General features: G+C 35.9%; 1 protein-coding gene across 1 annotated transcript; it reads left to right on the plus strand.

Annotated features, from left to right (window-relative positions):
* The first annotated feature begins 534 nt into the window (after window positions 1–534).
* Window positions 535–14,831, plus strand: znf598 (zinc finger protein 598). The gene is made up of 12 exons (XM_073833215.1): window positions 535–852; window positions 1,667–1,779; window positions 3,803–3,932; window positions 4,014–4,225; window positions 4,736–4,953; window positions 5,040–5,157; window positions 5,232–5,407; window positions 5,503–5,599; window positions 9,432–10,267; window positions 10,342–10,501; window positions 12,604–12,748; window positions 13,550–14,831. The coding sequence occupies exons 1-12, from the start codon at window positions 538–540 to the stop codon at window positions 13,907–13,909; spliced, it is 2,880 nt and encodes a 959-aa protein (XP_073689316.1). The 5' UTR covers window positions 535–537; the 3' UTR covers window positions 13,910–14,831.
* Window positions 14,832–15,303: the final 472 nt, after the last annotated feature.

A 15,303-nucleotide genomic window follows, 5' to 3' on the forward strand; every position in this document is an offset into this window, starting at 1 on the left:
ATTCATATTGTTTAAAATAAATATAATTACATTTTTATTAATCATACATCATATTGTTCAGTGTATTATTTTTCATTAATTCATCGTTAAATCGTATTGATATATTTAAATAATTTTCTTTTCTTTTCTTTTTTTACTATATAATGAATATCAAGTCAATATTAAAAAAATGCTTTATACATCGTTCTGAGATGAAATAGGCCAAAGGTCAAATTAAATCATAATTGTTTTAATGATTAATATATATAATAAATTATATTGTTTAGTACATTTATTAGTACGTTTATTAAAATTAAAATTATATTTTAATATTAATATAATTCACATATTCATAATTAAAATAATTCAATCGTATTGATATATTCATATTGTTTAATATAAATATAATTACATGTTTATTAATCTTTCTAATAATCAATCACATTAATATAACTATCATGTTATTATCGTTTAATTCACACAAGGTACGCGGTATAAAAGTCCGGTGTGTCACAATAAGAGCTCTTCCTGTCGACTGCTAGCTCATCGGTCCCCACAATGCATTGCGCTGAACGATTACGCACACTGGAGCGCGCTTCACCCGGCCTCACTGCCCGTACTGTCGTTTACAAGCCCTCCAAATCCAAACGGATTATACCGAGAAAAACCCAGCACACACAGCCAGTGCCTTCTATCAGTATGGAATCCACCCCTAAGAAAGACACGGAGAGCACATGCGTGCTGTGCTGCCAGGACATCGACATGTTCGCGGTGGGGAAATGCGATCACCCGGTGTGTTACCGCTGCTCCACCAAGATGCGGGTGCTGTGCGAGCAGAAGTACTGTGCCGTCTGCCGGGAACAGCTCGACAAGGTGCCGCCGCCTCTCCTCCAGCACCGAGCAGGCCTCGGCTGCTTTACACCGACCGCATATACACAGCAAACCAGAGCCACACCGCTCCCAGTGCACTAGCATGTCGCTTTATAATGGGAGCGGCCGTGTGTGTAGCGTCGCTAGCTGTGGAGATAAGTTGTCAAGACAAAGTTTAGCTCAGTTGTGTTCTCTTTCAGACGAGAACTTGAGGACTAACTGTTGTTGTGATTTATGTTTTTGATTGTAACGTTAGTTAAACTTGGAAACTTGAGTTTAGTGTAAAAGTGAGCTGGTTTAGCTTAACGTTAGCGGTTGTGATTTATTGCCTGACGTTTCCCGTGACAACCTGCACTTGTTGGCGACGTCCTTCACATCGTAGGTTATTTCACGTGGGTTAACACATTTGACAGAATCTATCAGGAACGAAGTTAAGTAGTTAAGTTTACAAAAAGTAGTTTTTAGTATTTAAAACATGATTTTGGGACAGCTCCGCTGAGTTGTGCTGTTATGTAATGCGCTTCAGATAACTGTCGTTAGAATCTACTAGACGTGTGCTTTCTCTGACTGACAGCTTGTCAAAGTGCGACGTCGTGTTGACAGTGACTCAACAATCAATCACGAGTGCGCGCCTCGCTTATTTGCCTTTTAAGCACGATACGTTAATCAGCAAGTCTGATATTGAAAAGTTTTTTGCTTAATTAGCATTGTTCATGCTCTATAAGGAAGTCCTTTTTTTTAAATTCAAGATATTTGATATTAGCTCTCTACTGTAATTGGAATAAAAAAACTTTTTTTTTTTCTTCTAATTTTCAAGGTGGTCTTCATAAAGAAACTTCAACCCTTTGCCGCTCTGAACATTCATCAGTTCCAGTGCGAGAAGAAATATGACATCTACCTTGCAGATGGAAAGATATATGCACAATTCAGGTGAGAAAAAATATTTTTGATCATATGTGACCCTGGACCACAAAACCAGTCATAAGGTTAAATTTTACAAAACTGAGATGTGTACATCATATGAAAGCTCAATAAATAAGCTTTCTATTGATGTATGGTTTGTTAGGATAGGACAATATGTGACCGAGATACATCTATTTGAAAATCAGGAATCTGAGGGTGCAAAAAATCAAAAGACTGAGAAAATCACCTTTAAAGTTGTCCAAATTAGGTTCTTAACAATGCATATTACAAATCAAAAATTACATTTTGATATATTTACAGTAGGAATTTTACAAAAAAATATTCATGGAACATGATCTTTACTTGGCATAAAAAAAAAAATCAAAGATTTTTACCCATGCAATGTATTTTTGGCTATTGTCACAAATATACCCCAGCGACTTAAGACTGGTTTTGTGGTCCAGGGTCACATATTTAATACACTACTAGTCAAACATTTTTAGTACTTTTTTTTTTTTTTTTTTTTTAAAGAAGTCTCTTCTGCTCACAAAGCCTGCATTTATTTGATCCAAAGTAATGCAAAAACAGTAAAACTTTGAACTTTTTTTTACTATTTAAAATAACTGTTTACTATTTGAATACATTTTATTCCTTTGTCAAAGCTGAATTTTTAGCATCATTACTCCAGTCTTCAGAAATCATTCTAATATTCTGATTTGCGGCTCAAAAACATTATTAGTATTATGTTAAAAACCGCTGAATAGATTTTATTTCAGGTTTCTTTGAGTAGAAAGTTCAGAAGAAGAGCATTTACCTGAAATGGAAATCTTTTGTAACATTATAAATGTCTTTATCATCACCTTTGATTAATAGAAAGCACCCTTGCTAAATTAAAGTATTAATTAATTTCTATAATTTCTTTCCCAAAAAAGCCTTTGAATGGTATTATGTATTATGTAAAGTACTTGTATAGTCAGCTATTTATAATATATGTATAGTTTTAGATTGCGGTTTCAGTAAGTTAGCTACGTATAGGACTGAACAATTGCTCTTATGTCTAGTGTTGTTTGTTATATTTGTTTATTTATGTAGCACCGTGGTCCTGCGAGACACGACATTTCGTTCCACTGCATGTCCACAAATGTAGCGGTAAGACAATAAAGCTCGACTTGACTTGACTTGTATTGTGTATAATGTTACAGATAAATGCTGATCTTTGGATCTTTCTATTCATCAAAGAATCCTAAAATAATTTACTCAACTGTTTTAAATATTGAAAACATAATTTAAAACAATATTTAAATGTTTTTAGAACAGCAAATTGGCATATTTGAATGATTTCTGAAAAATCATGTGACGCTGAAGACTGGAGTAATGATGCTTAAAATGTAGCTTTGATCACAGGAATAAACTACATTTTAAGATACATTCAAATAGAAAGCAGTTATTTTAAATGGTAAAATATATTTTTTTGCTGTACATTGGATCAAATAAATGCAGGCTTGGTGAGCAGAAGAGACTTCTTTAAAAAAACATTAAAAATCTTTTGACTAGTAGTGTATATATTATTGTTTTTGCTCCGTAATCATTTCAACTAAACATTCATTGCAGTTTAAAATGCTTTAATGTATGAATAATATTACTAGATAACATTTTTATCTGAAGTATCAAAAAAGAAAATATTTAAAAACTGTTTATACGTACCAAAACATATTGTATTATAACAACAATGTAACAGTTCACAATAATAAACTGTAACGTTTACCTACATTTATGTTGTGAGAATACTTAAATCTAAAAAAAAGAAAATTAGTCTTTTTTTTTTTTACTTTTTTTTTTTATTTGACATGAGTTGAATGAGTTTTGAATCAACTCATTGAAATGGACAGTGTAAACAACTGCGTGACATTATTTGCATACATTAACTAATGTTAACAAATGATTACCAATATTAATTTCACTACACTGCCCACCCCTTTGGCAGTATAAACCAGCAATGTCTGAAGTGTATTTCTTACAAGCTCTTTTTTATCTTTTACAACAAATGCAGGAAGATTTTGTTGCATGAATGTCCGCAATGCCCAGAACCAAAAGTGTTCTCCAAATTTGAAGAACTGGAGCAACATATGAGGAAACAACATGAACTCTTCTGCTGCAAGTTATGTGCAAAGCACCTTAAGGTAGAGTACTACATTTTACTGAATTATTATTTTGTTTGCACACTCCTTATTCCTACAATAAATAGTTTGCTCTGTGTACAGATATTCTCGTACGAGCGGAAGTGGTATAATCGGAAAGACCTGGCTCGACATCGAACACAAGGGGACCCTGATGATACCTCGCATCGTGGGCATCCACTTTGTAAATTCTGTGACGATCGATACCTGGACAACGATGAACTGTTGAAGCACCTGCGGCGAGATCATTACTTCTGCCATTTCTGTGACGCAGATGGAGCTCAAGAGTATTATAGGTAAAACACCAGTCATCAGTTTTGTGAAGTTATATTACATGCACCCACATGATGGCTTGGTCAAACTAAAAAATCCTTTCATATAAACCCCTCAATCAATCTGATTGTGTTCATTTCGAATGATTGAAAGCTGTGTAGACCGGAAATCATCCAACAAATTGAGGAGAATGAAAAAAAAAAAAAAGCATGTAAATTTAATTTAGAGGATGTAAACTTACCTAGTGTCGGGCCTGTATGAAATCTATTTAGTTTTTCCCCCTCTCTCTCTCTTTTGTACTTTATTTAGGTTCCACTTTAATGGTTTCATTAAACCTATACAATTTAAAAGCATTTTTAAAGGCTCTGTTTTACAAATTCAGACTTATTTTTCCCAAATTTCATATTTTGTGTGTACTTAATAGGGCTCTTGTTCAGACAAAGACCTACAGAGCATGCAGACTTCATAGCAGCATTTTTGCAGTTTAATTTAAATGTTAATTCACTTATGTCAATATTATTTTTGTCCTATAGTGACTACAAGTACCTCAGCGATCACTTCAGAGAGAGCCATTATCTCTGCGAGGAGGGCCGCTGCAGTACAGAGCAGTTCACTCACGCTTTCCGCACAGAGATTGACTATAAGGCTCACAAAGCTGCTGCCCACAGCAAAAACCGGGCAGAGGCTCGGCAGAATCGCCAAATCGACATCCAGTTCAACTATGCACCCAGACAGCAACGAAGAAATGATGGTAAGTAAAGCTAAATTTGCTCTTTCTGCGAGTTGAATATAATTTAGGAGCCGAATGCCTTAAACACATTTGGATGTCTTTTTTAGGTATGATGGTTGGTGGTGATGATTATGAGGAAGTGGATCGCTTCAACAGACAGGGAAGACCAGGAAGAGGACGAGCCCCTGGAGGACAGCAGAATATGAGGAGTTGGAGATATAATCGGTAGGTCCTCATCAATGCTAATGTTCTGACATATAAGAGAGCTCATGAAAAACTGAGAGAGTTGTTTTCTTCAGAGAGGAAGAGGACCGAGAGATAGCCGCTGCTTTGCGAGCTTCGATGGCCAGCCGCCAGGAAGAGAGAAGCCGTGTGCAAGAGAGAATCAGTCAGAAGCCACGCATAGAAGAAAAGATGGAGCCTGATGACATGAGAAACAACAGAGGCACTGCCAAGCAGACAAACGAAGTGCAAGGTATGACGATTCAGAATATGGTAAATAAAGTATTGCTTTCTTGCTTTCTTGAAGTTGATGAAATTGCATGTTTGAATATTTTTTTAATGTTTCAGCTCGATCAGTGAAGAATAATGCCCCTTTGGCCGTTCAGGACTTCCCAGTTTTAGGAGCAGCTGCACCTCTAGCCCCAATTCAAGCCCCAATTCAAAGGTAGGTTTGTCCTATCTTTAGTAAGATATGTCTTTTTTTTTTCTTTTTTTTTTTTTTTGTAGTTTTTCCATGTAGGAATGCTAATATAATTTTTATTTAGTGGTGCTTGCTTTGTTGATTATATATTTTGTCCAAATGTGTTAAGTAACTCAAATCACTTCAGTGACATAAATAACATCACCTACTGTGATATTTTTAATGTTACAGACATTAAAAATGTATGTTTCTTGGGGGGCAAAATGTCTTGTCTTGCACTAGCTTGATGCATTATGTAGTCACATTGGAGAGGTTACGTGTGATATAGGCAAAAGTACCGACACAGTGCTTACAAAGCGAATGTGCAAAGAAAGTCAAACGCCCTTTACGAAGCAATGTTTTTGAACCGAAGTACACAACAAAGAACTAACCACGTGTGACCTTTCCAACATGATTACATAATGCGTAAAGTCATAGATCCATATTGCAGAACTAGTGCAAGATGAGCATTTGTGGTTAAAAAGTATATAAATGTTTATTTAAAAAAAAAAAAAAAAAAAAAAAAAATGGCCGATCGTTTCGCTAGATAAGACCCTTATTTCTCGGGTGGGATCATGTAGATCCCTTTGAAGCTCCATTGAAACTGCAGTTTGGACCTTCAACCCATTGATCCCCATTGAAGTCCACTGTATGGAGAAAATCCTGGAATGTTTTCCTCCAAACACTTCACACATTTCTTTTCAACTGATGACAGTCTTGGATGACATGGGGTCATTTATCAGTAAATTGTAGTTCTAATACTAATTAACTCTAATCCTAATTTAATGAACTAATCCTTGGTTAATTAAATGAAAGCTAAATACATGTATATTATAAAAAAACTAAAACTAATAAAATGACAATGACATTTTTAAAATAAAATGAAAACTACAAATATAAAAATAAACACTAATTTAAAAAAATTATGTATTTTCTACTAGTATATAAATAATGCTAGTATAAAACTAACACTACTTGAAATCATTAGTATTTCATAAAAAGTTTTTTTTTCCCCCCTCCAAATCATAGTCACATGGCGCAACCAACATGCAAAACGTACACTGCTTTCTATGTGTTTAATGTCTTTCTGTTTTGATTTTTTTTTTTTTTTTTTTTAATTGGGCATAAATTCAACAATTTTTCTGATACAGCTGTCCTGAAATCATAATGAAACAAAGGGTCTCTGAAAACTTGAAAATTAATCTTTAGGTGCTTTGGCATAATCTTTTATGTTCACCAAATCATATGGTTACCAAGTTAAATAGTCCAATCAATATGCAAAAATAGGTGAAACAAACCAGGAAAATATGGTAGAGTGTAGTGTTGTCACGATACTGGAATTTCTAACTTCGATATGATACCTTGAAAAATATCGATATTCGATACTATTTTCGATACCACAGAGAAAAAAAACTGCCACAATATTAAGGGGGTAAATTTCTTTTTTAATTTAAAGATAAATATAGTCTCTAGATGACAATGAGGTATATGCATATGTACACTGCTACAGCCCTGTTCAGATTCTTAGCTTCATTTGAGTTTGAGCTTCATACATTATTTGCTGTTCAAATACAACTGGTAGTGTGGGTCTTAACTAGCCTGACAAGCCAGACCCACATAAATGTAGGGTCTGGGCACTCTCCATAGACAGCGCTCAACCGGAGGGGCGGGATAAACGGTTGTCTTTCAAACTCACTCTCCACGCAATAGGATAGCGCTACAACCAATCGGAGCAACGAAGAAGGTGAAGTAGTCAACTCCAAATACATCCTTCTTTTGTAAGAACGACCTCAGTGCAGTTTCTTGTTCTTTTGTCAGAGAAAAGCTTAACTCCAAGTCTTTCAGAGGCCAAAAGCCGCTTCGAAAGAAAGTTGTTCGCTAGCAGCAGCCATCGCTTTATCTCTCACGCGTAATTCACGTAACCAGAGAACATCTGACGGAACCTGGACGGAACTAATGGTCGCAGGTCAGTCGTCATCATGTTAAACCCGCCCACCGACTCGTGATTGGCCCGGTCGATTTTGGATTTTTGGAAATCTCAAGTGAACGGAGAGTTACTAGACTGCCCTTAGAAGCAAATGTAATTTGCTGCCGCTAGGGGCGCGTCTAGATTCTAGGCTAGGTCTTAACCATTTTTTTTTTTTTTTTTTTTTTTTTAAGACCACACTTTTAAAATTAACTGAACTATCTAATCTTAGAACTTAAGTTAATGGTAAAAGATATTTGTTAACATTAGTTAACATGAATAAACAACGAAAAATACTTCCAAAACGTTTATTAATCTTAGTTAAAAGTTAATTTAAATTATAAGTTACTAATATATTAACTAATTTAAATCCAAAGTTCTATCTGTTCATTTTTTTTTTTGGACCAGAGCTAACATGATTTGTTGTATTTTTATTACCTACCGTTATCAAAGATTCAAATATTCTGTAACAAATACATTGCTCATCGTTCATAAATGCTGGTTAATAGATTAACATTATTTGATGAACAGATTTTAATGCCGGATTCATAATCAACGATCCACGCAAGTAAACATGCATGCATCAGTTATCAGTATCAGCTAATGGCTTAACTTGTCTCCCTCTACTCACTTATTTATCTATCTATCTAGCCCAGTTTGCTTACCTATTTACTTTATTTATTTATTTATTTATTTATTTATTTATTTATTTATTTATTTATTTTAAGAATTTACACTTGACTTCCAGCAGCTCTCTTGAAGACTCCAGGAATAATACTCCTTGGGAACTATGGTCTGTCTTGTGTGGCTAGTGGGAATGGAGGGATGTTTATGTTGGATTACTATGGAAAATGTACAATGTTTGAACATACTGTATGCATGAGGAGATAAAATTGTAAAATTCAATAAAAATATCTGAGGGAAAAAAAACGTGCGCATCACACGCGAAAGCAATGCTCAGTTGCTCACTGAATAGACATTAATACAAATTGCAGAATTTAAGTAATGTTTTTTTTATATATTTTTTTTAAATAAAGTTAAATAAGCGCAGTTAATTTAGCTACATTTGACCACAGTTAAAGTATTTACTTGTCAAGATTCCTCAAACTGATTATATTAATGACCTTAGTAAAAAAAAAAAAGAAAAAATGGGACAACACTCATATTAGCAACAATAATAGGCAATCTTATTTAATGATTTAGTAATGTTAAAATTAGCAGTTACCAACCACTCAATTCTTTATATAGATCCGGGTGTCTGTCTTTCAGGTGCTTTGCGAAATTAGTGATGTTAGCGCCTTTTGTTAGCAGTGCTCTGTAGCAACTCTTACATATTGGCTTGCTTGGTAACTTCGACTTTCCATGTTCATTTGTTTCATATCCGAAATAATTCCAGACAGCACACCTGCTGTGTTTTTTTTTATTTTTTTTTTTTTTTAAATCAAACAAAGCCGGTCGTGGCGGCACCACACTCGCCTTTCTGTTCGCTTCACTTGAATGAGACGAGACAGGCGCTGCGGTCACGTGTGGTGTTTGTCAACACGCCTTCGGAGAGAAGTGAAGGCGACAGCTCGGCTAGTATCGATACTTTGGGAAATTAGTATTGGTACCGTTCAGATATTTCAGTATCGATATTTATCGAAATATCGATATTTTTGACAACATTAGTAGAGAGAGGATGGAAGACATTTCTGCAGGTCAAATTTGGCTTGGGCTCATGGTGTTGTGTGTGTGTGTATATACAACAGCAAAAAAAAGACTTTCTAACATCATGGGCAAATCTGGTAATAAACATTGAGTTTAATTTAATCGGATCAGTTTTTTACAATGTCTGTCTCCCTATCATTGCAGCAAGACCAAACAACCTTCCGTCTCCCTGAAGGAAGATGACTTTCCAAGTTTGTCTGGTTCAGTAGTTTCTGCTCCAATGACACCCGCATACACAAATCAACCCAAAAAACATTCGTCCTTCCAGGAAGAGGACTTTCCTGCATTAGTCTCCAAGATCAAACCACTGAAGCCCCAGTCAAGCGCAACATCAGCCTGGTCTCAAGCTGGAAGCAAACCTGTGGTGGTTTCCAACAAACCTGTGGTTCTGCCCACCAAAACAGCTCCTATGGTCTCTTCATCTATACTGTCCGCCAGTGACCCGCCGCCCAGTGGAAGTGTGCCTCAGTCTCTCACTGCCTCTTCATCTCGCCGCAAAAAGAAACTCACCTCTGCAGAAACCCACAAAGCTCCACCGAAAGTCAAATGTCCGTCATCATCAGATGACGAGGACCCCCAAACCGGTAAAACAGCTCAGGAGATCCGCACGGTACCGACTATGCTTGACATCTCAACTTTGTTGACGGTAAAAGGTGGCTCATCTCAGACCAACCCCAAAAACAATAAGAAAAAGAAGCAAGCCACAACTTCATCTATGGGTTCTCCCTCGCACACCCCCGAATCTGTCCAAAAAATGGCTCACAAAGAGAACGTTCCTGAGAAAAAGCCACCAAACAATAGTCTCACCTCCAAACCAAACTCATTTATAAATGGACTTACTGAAAAGCCAGCTGAAGCACTGTCCTGTACATCATTTCCTGAAAATATTTCTTCCCCTTTAAAGCAGCCGGTAAACGACCAACCTCCTCCACCCAAGGAAGAGGAATTTCCAGCTCTTATCTCCAAAAAACCTCCACCTGGTAAGCAGGTTCTTTTCCTATAAGAGACCATGTCTAAAATGACATTGCTTCTAAGTGCTTATTTGTGTTTTCAGGCTTTAAAGGTGCATTTCCGTTGAAGAGCACTCAGACTGCGATGCCTGCTCCTCCTCCTCCTCCTGGCCTTGGGCCTGTTGTCAGCAAACCTCCCCCAGGATTTACTGGCATCCCTCTTAACAGTAATGTGGTGGAATCGTCAATGCCTGCTGTTAACAGGTTCGTGAACGTGATGTGCACTGTTATATGTGCGTGTGATGTGGGGAGGAAGTGGTGTTCCCTGTTTGAGTCATTGTTGTATTTTTAGCACATCACAGTTGACTATTTATAATGTCAACCATTATGCTTTTTTAATAGTCTTAAATGTTACAAAGCCAATATCACAGAGAATGTTGATAAAATGCCCTGATAAAATATAAAATACATTTTTTGGCAGTTCTCCTGAAGTTCAGTTGTCTTTTCACTGTAGCCACATAAAGAAGTTCACTTCCAGAACAAAGTATTACAGATAATTTACTCACCCACTTGTCATCCAAGATGTTCATCTCTTTCTATCATCAGTCGCAAAGAAATAGTTTTTTGAGGAAAACATTTCAGAATTTTTCTCCATATAGTGGACTTCTATGGTGCCCCGAGTTTGAACTTCCAAAAGTGCAGTTTAAATCCCAGACGAGGAAGAAGGGTCTTATCTAACGAAGTGATCGGTTCTTTTTTTTTTTTTTTAAATGACAGTTTATATACTTTTTAACCTCAAATGCTTGTCTTGTCTTGCTCTGCCTGAACTGTTTCCAGTTCAATACAGTTAGGGTAGTTTGGAAAAAAAAAAACTTCATTTTCTCATTTTCTCCCTCAGCTTTAAAATCGTCCTACATCGCTTTTTTTTTTTTTTTACCTTTATTAAGGGTGTTTCATCTTCTTTGCATGTTCACTGGGTCAGTACTTCTGCAGTGATGTAGGATGATTTTGAAAATGTTTTTGAAGTTGAGGGAGAAAATAAGATTGGAGTTTTTCGACATGCCCTAACTGTCTTGAACTGGAAAAAATAGAGTTCAGGCAGAGCAAGACAAGACGAGTGTCTGAGGTTAAAAAATATATAAATTGTAATAATAAAAAAAATATAATAAAATAAGCGATCGTTTAGCTAGATAAGACCCTTCTTCCTCGGCTGGGATCGTTTACAACCGCATTTGGGTTCATTTAACCTGCATTTTGGAAGTTTAAACTCGAGGCATAATAGAAGTCCACTATATGGACAAAAATTCTGAAATGTTTTCCTCAAAAAAACTATTTCTTTACCCTGAAGATAGAAAGACATGAACCTCTTGGATGACAAGGGGGTGAGAACATTATCTGTAAATTTTTGTTGTGAAAGTGAATTTCATTCAAAAATGATTTACTCACTCTCAAGCCATCCTAGGTGTATATGATTTTCTTCTTTCAGATGAATACGATCAGAGCTATATTTACAAATGTCACACAACAAAACACTGGTTATGAACAGGATGTACAAAATAAAAGTTTGTAAAGAAATATGTTGGTGAATTTCGATAGTGGAGGCTGAGTTTTTTTTACCAAGACATATTTGTTTGAACTGTCACTTCTCACTGGGGCTTACACTACGCCTACGTCCAACATCATCCGCTGGAACGCTACTCTCTCGTAAATGCACGTACTAGCAGAAGCTAGAGCTGCTAGCTGTAATTAAGTTGTAAATATGGATATTTTACTTGCCTAAATGCATAATTGTACTTCAGAAGGCCTTTATTAACCCCCTAGAGCCATGTGGAGAACTTTTATGATGAATGGATGCACTTTTTTGGGGAGGGGGGGGGGTCAAAATCTCAACAGCCATTCACTGCCATTTTAAAGCTTGGAAGAGCCAGGACTTTTTTTAATAACTCTGACTGTATTCATCTGAAAGATGGTCACCTAGGATGGTAATTTTTATATTTGTGAACTATCCCTTTAACAATTTTCTATATTGCACTTTTTTAGGGTCTCTGTATGTAAAAAAAAAATTAAACATTTGATGGAATTTTACCTCAAACTTTCTTGAAATGTTTCTTAAACAGCAAATCAGCATATTAGAATAATTTCTGAAGGATCGTGTGACACTGAAGGCTGGAGTAATGATGCTGAAAATTCAGCTTTGATCCCAAAAATAAATGACATTTTCAGATATATTCAGATTTGAAAACAGATCGTGTTTAAATTTCACTAAAATTCGAATGGATTAATTTATCAGTATTTAATGTAAAAATGAAGTGATTGAAGTGTTTTCTCATTCGGCATTGTGGGGTTTTTTTTTTTTTTTTTTTCAGAGCGACACCTGCTATTGGATCCTACCTCATACCTGAAAATTTCCAGCAGAGAAACATGGACCTTATTCAGTCTATTAAGAATTTCCTTCAAAATGATGAAACCAAGTTCAATGAGTTCAAAATCTATTCAGGCCAATTTAGACAGGTAACTATTAAACCAAAGCCATTTCAATTACCTTGTTTGTGCAATGTTATTTTACAGTAATTGATATTAGTCCTGCAGATTATTGGATATTAGTTCTGCCATTTTAAAAAGATATTACTAATTATTTTGCAATAACCATGTAGTTCTAAGAGCTCGTTAATTGAATATTTTTAAATATATTATTTCCAAAACACATTTGTCACATCCTGCAGGTTTCTTTAAACTGAACCAGTGAAGAAAAAAATGTTTAGAAATAGTGACCCATTATCAATCCTATGATACACACACTACCTTAAACATTCTTCAACCTAAAACCTGTTCATTAAAATCCATTTATACATTGTGTCGATTACCCATTAAATGGTTAGTTCACTCAGAAATAAAAATTCTGTCATGAATTATTTACCCTCATATCGTTCCAAACCTGTAAGACCTTTATTCATCTTCAGAACAGAAATATATTAGAGATATTTTTGATGAAATCCAAGAGCTTTCTGACCCTGCTTAGGCAGCAATGCAACTGACACGTTCAAGGCCCAGAAAGGTGGTAAGGACCTATTTAAAATAATCCATGTGACATAAATAATAATTTTCTGGGTCTTGAACATGTCAGTTGCATTGCTCTCTGTCAAATGTCATAAAACATATCTTAATTTGTGTTATGAAGATGAACGAAGGTCTTGTGGGTTTGAAACTAAATGAGGGTGATTAATTAATGACAGAATTTTCAGTTTGGGGTTTTTCAGTTGATCTGTAATATTTACCCTTGAATATTAATAAACTCTCTTTCATCCTGACCAGGGTTTATTACCTGCTGTCCAGTACTATAAAAGCTGCCAGGAGCTGTTAGGAGAGAATTTCAACAGGGTTTTCAACGAGCTGCTGGTTCTCCTACCAGACACTCGCAAGCAACAGGAGCTTCTCACTGCCCACGGAGACTTTAAGGCTCTGGAGAAACAGCAGCAAGGCTCCAAGCCCAAAAAAAACAAAAAGAAAGCCTGGCAGACAGGCACCACCAGCAACAGCCTGGAGCTGGACTGCCAAGTGTGTCCTACCTGTAAGCAGGTGCTGGCTATGAAAGACTTTAACACCCATAAGACCCTACACATCGGCGATGACGACTTCCCCTCTTTACAGGCCATAAGCAAGATTATCAGCTAGCTGCCAGCAAATGCACATCCAGAGCTCTCTTGTGACACAGGACCTGGTGCTGCACCAGGATAATGGCAAGATGCTTGAAAGGATGGTTGTCTGAGTTACAGTGGTAATGTTTACTCAGATTGTTCAGGTTCGGGAGGTTTTGACGAGACCTTTTTTCGAAGGGGAAAGATCAACCCTGTGCAAGTGGAACTGTAACAGGATTAATCTACTTGAAAGCTTGAGTTCTAACGTTGATTCATTTATTACTCCGGTTCATCTTTTCATCAGGTTTTTCCAGTGCTGTTAGCATGGTCATTTGTTTCTTTTTTTAAATTGTAAGGTTGGCTGCCTTTGAAAAATAACCTATTTATTTCAGAATGCTCCTGCCGTTTGATTGAAATTTATTCAATTCTCGTTTCTGTTTACAAACTCTACCATACAGAAAAATAAAATGGTTAATGTATAGCATTTTCTTACAGTAAGCTATTGACAAATTGACATTTTTGAATGTTTGTTTGTGTAAATAATTTGCAATTAAACAATCAAGCCAGGGAACTAAATGCACGGCTCGGCACTCTTTAGGCCACGTGTGATTGTCTTTTCACAATTAAATCGGTGCGAGGAAGCCTGCAAATATACAGGAACAACCAGAGGGACATTTCAAAACATTGCCAGTTGGGATCAGACTACAGAATGTTTTAATCTAAAATACCAAGATTGATAATTCTTTCATTTTTTTTTTTTGTTAAGAGTTTTGTTAATTACCATTGTGCTTGTGCCTCTTTAATATTTCTTCACACACAGAGTTGACTGTTGAGACTTCGGTACAGCCACCTTTTCTCATCTCTCTCTTTCAGGAACTGCTCTTTGTGCCACGGCCCTGTAGTCAACAATTTGCGATGTGTCAGGACATATCTGCAGAATAAATGCTGGTCAAACATCATCAACCTTTAGATTTAAGTTATTCATGCTCCAGTGTGTACTTCATCTGTTTGTTGTGTGCAGCATACTCAGAAATGTTAACTACAGAGACATTTAGAGAAAATGTTCACACACACAAAAAAAGACCAATTTAAGAAATACCTTTATTGGGATGAGATGGAGGTGTTAGTGAACATTCACTTTCATTTTTTCATTCAGTAAAAGTGAAAGAGTCTTCATGCCAAACATCTTTTATGTTCCACAGGAGAAAGAAATCCATACAAGTTTGAACAACATGAGGGTAAGAGTGGGATTTTTGAGAAAGCTGCACCTTTAACATGCCTTATCTGACGTGTATGGTGATTTTTAACAGTTAGGTTATATCTTAAGGTGTTACTTTTCACAATTTAAGTTTTCTTCTATAAAATTAGAACTAAATAATATTGAGATAGATCAGTATACAATTAACTATTTGAAGAAATTCAAGGAATATG

Source organism: Garra rufa, chromosome 1, assembly GCF_049309525.1.
Source record: "Garra rufa chromosome 1, GarRuf1.0, whole genome shotgun sequence".
Classification (NCBI taxonomy): Eukaryota; Metazoa; Chordata; class Actinopteri; order Cypriniformes; family Cyprinidae; genus Garra; species Garra rufa.